The 6,270-nt window shown below is 46.4% G+C and overlaps 1 protein-coding gene across 2 annotated transcripts in view; it reads left to right on the top strand.

Moving 5' to 3' along the window:
* The first annotated feature begins 3,254 nt into the window (after positions 1-3,254).
* Positions 3,255-6,270, top strand: part of tmem178a (transmembrane protein 178a) — a 9,772-nt gene continuing 6,756 nt past the window's right edge. Inside the window, exons 1-2 of one of the 2 annotated variants that reach the window (XM_007543685.2) lie at positions 3,255-5,141; positions 6,038-6,151. In XM_007543685.2, the coding sequence (XP_007543747.1) occupies positions 4,652-5,141; positions 6,038-6,151 (604 nt within the window). In that variant the 5' untranslated portion in view covers positions 3,255-4,651. The remainder of the gene's footprint in view (positions 5,142-6,037; positions 6,152-6,270) is intronic. The other variant, XM_016667031.1, reaches the window with a different exon arrangement.

Here is a 6,270-nt window from a genome sequence, read left to right as displayed (position 1 = left end):
CACGCCCCCTGCTAACAGGAAGTGTCAGGTTTTACTGTAAACGGTCTCTGACCCTTTTCATCTAATCAGAATGAAACTGTCCAGACACAGAAGACATGTTGGTGTGACAGGATTTCCAACCTTGACCAGTTTCAGTGGAGCGGGTGGGCATCCAGGATGCCGGGGCTCCAGGACCCCCTGTTGACACCACTGGAGTAAACGCTGGCTGAACCATGTGGGCGTGGCAGAATCCCCTCACCATACGGTTGTCTCTAAATCATACATGAATCATCTGATTTACACCAAACTGGAGATGTATGACCTTTGTTCACCTCTAAAGAGGCCAATGCTATTATATTGGAATTTGGCTCAAGGGCGCCCCCTACATTGATCCAAAAGTCATCACCAGTCCAGACAAGGTTGCTTTCAGGTTTAATTATTCTGTGTTTTAATTTTTATTATCTTGTTTATGTTTTTACTGCAGACCTTCTTATGAGTCTGGAATAAAGAGATGATGATGATGATGATGATGATGATGAATACAGCTGATCTTGGGGGCTAGGGGCGCTGCTGCCCTGGGCGAGCCACCGCTCTGTCCTCTGCTGGACATTTTTGGTCGTGTCCAGGGGCCGTAAAGGGGGGAAAAGTTAGGACCATTCCAAGGCCCCTCGACCGACCGGAGTCCCCCCACAAAATAGTTTGTTTTTGTTTTTTGTTTGTTTTTTTACAGAAATAGAAAAAATTGGGGGCCGTGTCGACTACAAAATTAATCATATAATGTTTTTAAATTAGTTTTTAGTAATAAAAATTAAATGTTCCCACTCCCAAACTAAAAAGCACATATCCGTATTTGCCCTGAAGCCCCCTATCTGCGTTAAATGGTTCCTTCCTGCTTGGAGCTTCACCGTGACTGTGGCAGTTACTATGCTGCTAAGAAAAATAATAGTCAGATTTTCAAAAAAATATAGAGAAAAAGACAAAAGTGTCTATTTGTAACCCAGTTTTTCTCCAAGACAGGTGAGTAGACTGTGTGAGATTATCAACCCCGCATAGTTTAGCATAGTTAGCTTAGCTACCGACTGCTGCTGGCCTCCATTTCACTAGCATTTAATGAATTAAGGGGGGAAAAGTTCCCAACATATTCATATATTTAACTCTTCCCTGTACCTTTTACCACTTAACAACAGGTGAGTCAGTCAGCAGCAGCTCTAACCACCATACAGCATCAACCCTCTTCCTCCCCGTCCCAGTGAAAAAGGTGAGCAACACTGTGTTCAATGACAAGCTAGTTAGCATCATTCCAGGGAATCTATAGGGATTTCGCTGTCTTTGCTCTTTTTACAATTACACAACAAAAACAATATATTTATTACTGACAGAAGTTCAAACAATCTTTATAAAATGATAATAAAAAACAGCCTCCTGTCTGGACTGCAGCCAGTCCACACAGTTTTACCTTAGCTTGCATTTAAATTACAGGTATCTGTTACCACGTCCCTCCTGACCGTCCTCTCCTGAGTGAAATTAAAGCTGCAGTATGTAACTTTTATAAAAAATATATATTTTTACATATTTGTTAAAACTGTCATTATGTTGTGACAGTATGGTATGAGAGATAATCTGTTAAAATCTGTTTCCTCTGCCTTCTGCCAGTGCTAGAAACAACCAGTCAGAGGCAGGAGAGTTTTAGTGCTGTCAATCACAATCTCATGGTGCTGCTCCTCCCTATGCTGTAGCTAGCATAGCCTGTTGTGAATGTTCAGTCTAGTTAGCATATCTACCAGTGACGGCAGATAAACGATTTTCCTGTAACAATAAGTTGTTTCTCCAACACTAGCACATTTAGCAGTGAGTGAATGAGGATAATTGACAGCGCTAAGACCCTCCTCCTGCTTCTGATTGGTTGTTTTTGGTTAGAACGTTGCATTCCTTTAGCTAGCAGTAGCAGCTCAGGTGGAGGAGATTGATTTTTTTCACCGATTATCTGTCATAGCAAACTGTCACAACATGGTGACAGCTTTAACAAATGTGGAGAAAACATATTTTTATTCAAGTTATACTGCAGCTTGAATAAAATGCATCTTCATAGCATTTTTTGAGAAGTCTGGATTGCTTCATGTATATTTTGCATGTGGCTGGTGACTTCAGCAATTTAAAAAATGAAATCACCCTATTTGCATACAGCATGGGGACTGTTGCATCTAAAATTCATTAGCAGTAAATATTGTGCTCGTATCAAAGAAAGCAAGGCATTTTCAAGCCTTTAAAATTTGATGTTTTTTTCAAACAGACACAAGAAATTGTGACAGCAGGGGGCCTCCAATTTATTTTTTTTGTCATGGGTCCCAAGATTTCTGGCGGCGCCCCTGAGTCCAGTGGAGCTTCTTCCTTTCAAAGCCTTCTGCTTTTAGTAACTTCCTGTTTTATTTTGGAAACTGTGGGGTTTTCTCCTCACTTCCTGTTCCTGAGGCTCCTGTCAGTTCTGTTTTATCTGGTTGGGTTTGGGGGGAGGTGTTGAGTTACAGGAAGCAGCAGAGGCCAGCAGGGACGCTCCTGAATTATTGATCGCTCTCATAGCTTTTATTTTCTTCCTGGGACGACGGCAGCAGCATTCACCTGAGATTTCCCAGGAGGCCTCAGTCACCAGGTCGCCACGGAAACAAGATAAAGCTGACAAAGACGAAGATGAGTCCAGTCGAAGCACATGACCCTGACTCTCTCCAACAGGAAAACACACCCCGACCCCCGACCCTCCCACCCGCTAATCCCCCCATTGATCTGCAGACTCAGCACTAATCTGGAGTTTCCTTCACAAATGAATTTCAAAATAAAACCACTGGATTATATGACCTGCTCATTAAGGTGCCTGTGGTAACCATATTTATCTCTGAGCCAAATGTTTAGATTTGACACTAATTCGCTTGCTGATAACCGGAAGTGTACCACCAAAATAAAAGCTGGGTCTTCATAAACCATCATGTCTCAGATCATCGTCGTTCAGCTGAAAAAAAGAACGAGTCGAGATGCTTCAGCATCTCACCACCAGGACTTATGGAGAAGTTGGCCCAGCCTTTATTTTGAAAGTCCCCCTCCCTCTCACCTATCTCAAAGTAAATTTCCATTTTGGCTAAACGTTTAGCTCTGGGATAACTGAATAGTTTGGAGCTGAATATTTAGCTATCAATCAATCAAATGTAATTTGTAGATCACATTTCAGCAACACGTCGTTTCAAAGAGCTTTAAAAACAGAACAAAGAATCCTAACATTACATTTAGTCCCATCAATAAATTATTAAACCGTTTTAGGGTTAGGGTTTAAAGGAGCTCAGGGTTTCGGTTGTTTTCCAGTTTTCAGGAACTTTGTTCTAGATCTGTGGTGCATAGAAGCTGAATGCTGCTTCTCCATGTTTGGTTCTGATGCAGAACCAGAACCAGAACCAGCAGGTTGATCCAGCAGCAGATCTTTACTCCGTTCAGCGATTTATAAACGACCAGTGAAAGAATGTAGAACCGGGTGGTGTAGATCTAGGTGGTGTAGATCTGGACCTTCCTGGTCATCTACACATTTCTCTGATCTCTGTTCAGTTATGGATGGGGTCAAAGGTCACCTGGTGACATCATAACGTGGAGCTGTGTATCGTCTGCGTCGCCATGGTAACTGATCTTGCTTCCTGCTGTATCCTGAGCCAGTGGGAGTTTATAGATATTGAATCAGAGGATGGAGCCTTGGGGAACCCCACATGTGACCTCTGACCTCTTGATGAAACGTTTCCTGTTGAAACAGAAATGCCAGTTCTTCAGGTCGGACTGGAAACACTGGAGTTCTGGACTGGAGAGTCTGACCCAGTTCTCCAGTCGGTTCAGTAACATGATCAGAACCAGAACCAGTTCTGTAGTTCTTCCACCGTCTGTGTTTATATGGATAAACTGGGCCTTTGACTAGGCTGTTCTCAGTTCTGTGGTAACCATGGAAACCAGGTCACTGGAAGCAGCTGCAGGTTGGAGATCCAGACTGATTCTACCAGATTTGGTACCTGCTGCTTCTGAAACACCTGACCAGGTGAGATGATTTATAATTTCTTCTAGGGTTTATAATAGTTGAAATTGGGTTTATGTTGGATAACCATTGGTGATGGATTAGGGTGGATGTTGAGATTAATTCTCTAATTTCTAAAAAGATATCTCTAACTGGGGTTATTGCTCTGAGTTAAACACATATTTAGTCTGAAACTTTATAAATGAATCCAGCAGGGCGGCGCTGTCTCTGAAAATATGACTTTGTTTTTTCCTCTTTAAAGAATTAAATAATCTGAATAATCCAGATTAACTGAACATGATGATACTTAATCAGAGGGACTCTCGGTTCTGTTGGACTGGACTCAGAACCAGCAGGTGGTTAGAACCTGTTGATGACGTCAAACGTTGTTGTTGCAGCATCACCTGGACAGGTGTAGGTCAAAGTTCACTTCGGTTCTTTGATGCCAGCAGGAAGGGAGTCACTGGAAGTTTCTAGAACAATAATGACGTTGGAATTTTATTGTGAAGGGCCGGCTTCCGGTGCAGCAGCCCACCTGCACGCACCTTGACGCAGCTCAGAGGCCAGTCGGCATGACAACGCGCTCTCCAGGGCAAACCGGGAACAGCTGATGGAGGAGGAGGATGGCAGCTCAGCATGTCCAGTAACGGAACCCGCGCAGAAAGCAGAACCGCCGCCCGTTCGGTCCAGCTCCCGGCCATGGAGAGAGCGCGGCCCATCACGGTGAAGGTGTCCGCGGTGAGCCTGGCGCTCAGCTCGCTGTCCCTGCTGCTGCTGGTCACCGCCATCTCCACCGACCACTGGTACCAGACCGACACCCGCAGGCACAAGCAGAACTGCGACGGTTCCGACTCCAACGACCAGAAGAACCGGGAGATGCCCATCTACCACCTGCCGCTGGTGGACACCGGCGGCGCCGCGGCCCGGCAGCGGGACGTGGCGCTGATGAAGCCCGTGCATGTGGGCAGCAGAGAGGAGGAGCTGCTGGAGAACTGGCGGGCCATCCTGGGGATGGGCATCCTGGAGACGGAGTGCGGCAGGCCGCTGTTCTCCACGCACTCCGGCCTCTGGAGGAAGTGCTACTTCAAGGGACTGGACCCGGACATCGACAAGCTGATCGACCGGGGTGCGTGAACCACACACACACACACACTGATAAATGCACCACGGATGAAGGATGGATGGGAATGGTTAATCACGTGATCTGCTGCTGCGGATGTTCCGTTCAGACACCTGAGCTTCCTGAAGCTGTGGCCCCCTGATGACATCACAGGAGGTGATAGAACAGAAAGCTGACCGCGAGGACGTCAAAGGTCACCTGATGATGTCATGAGCTCATTAATGTGTGTGTTGAAATTGAACTGGAGTGAGAAGGAGCTCAGTTTGGACTCAACCCAATACCTGCTGGTACCAGTGAACTGGGAGGACTGGTGGGACTGGCAATCTGTCCTTGGTGTCAGCAGTTGAGAGCTGGTTCTGGATCTTCTGGTTCTGGTTCTGCTGGTTCTGGACCCACTACCTGCAGCTTTTCTCCAGCCTCCTGCTGTGGCCAGTATTTCCCTAGAAGTTCCTCTGGTTGGATGGGTTGTTCTGGTTCTGGATCCGATCCCGGTCAAACTCCTGTAGAACATTTTGAAGAACATCCAGCCCACAGAGCGGTCCAGACGCAGGTTCCAGAACCATCTGGGTTCCAGTTCCAGTCCAGGTGTTGAAGACGTGCAGCTGGATAATGCTGAGCTCTGATCCGATCCAACAGCGGTGGGCCAGGACGGATCAGAACCAGGGTTCTGCTGACCTGAGACCAGCAGATTGGGTCCTACCAAACGCTCTGACCTGCTCTGGAACTGGCAGAACCAGAACCACAGATTACATCAGCCTCCATTAGTCACGTTAGAGCCACGCCACATCACTACATTTCCCATGATGCACCAGGAACTCTGACCCTGAAGGTTGACAGGTTATCAGGGAGCTTCTGCTGGTTGATGAAATCATCACAGGTGTGTCTCACCTGTGTGTCTGCAGGTATCGCAGATCGCTGCACGGCTGTGAAGTACCACTTCTCTCAGCCAATCAGATTAAGGAACATCCCTCTGAACCTGACCAGGACCATCCAGCAGGACGAGTGGCACCTGCTGCGTAAGCACACACACACGCACGCACACCCACACCCCCATCTGTTTCTCCTGTAGGCTTTTTTTGGGGGGAGGGGGGCGGTCGGCAAAGTTACAGTAAAATGTGTTTTTTTTTTGTGTGTT

The sequence above is a fragment of the Poecilia formosa genome, unplaced genomic scaffold, assembly GCF_000485575.1.
Source record: "Poecilia formosa unplaced genomic scaffold, Poecilia_formosa-5.1.2 Scaffold878, whole genome shotgun sequence".
Taxonomy (NCBI): Eukaryota; Metazoa; Chordata; class Actinopteri; order Cyprinodontiformes; family Poeciliidae; genus Poecilia; species Poecilia formosa.
Note: the sequence above shows the minus strand (reverse complement) of the source record. Positions and strands in the feature narration are given on the sequence as shown.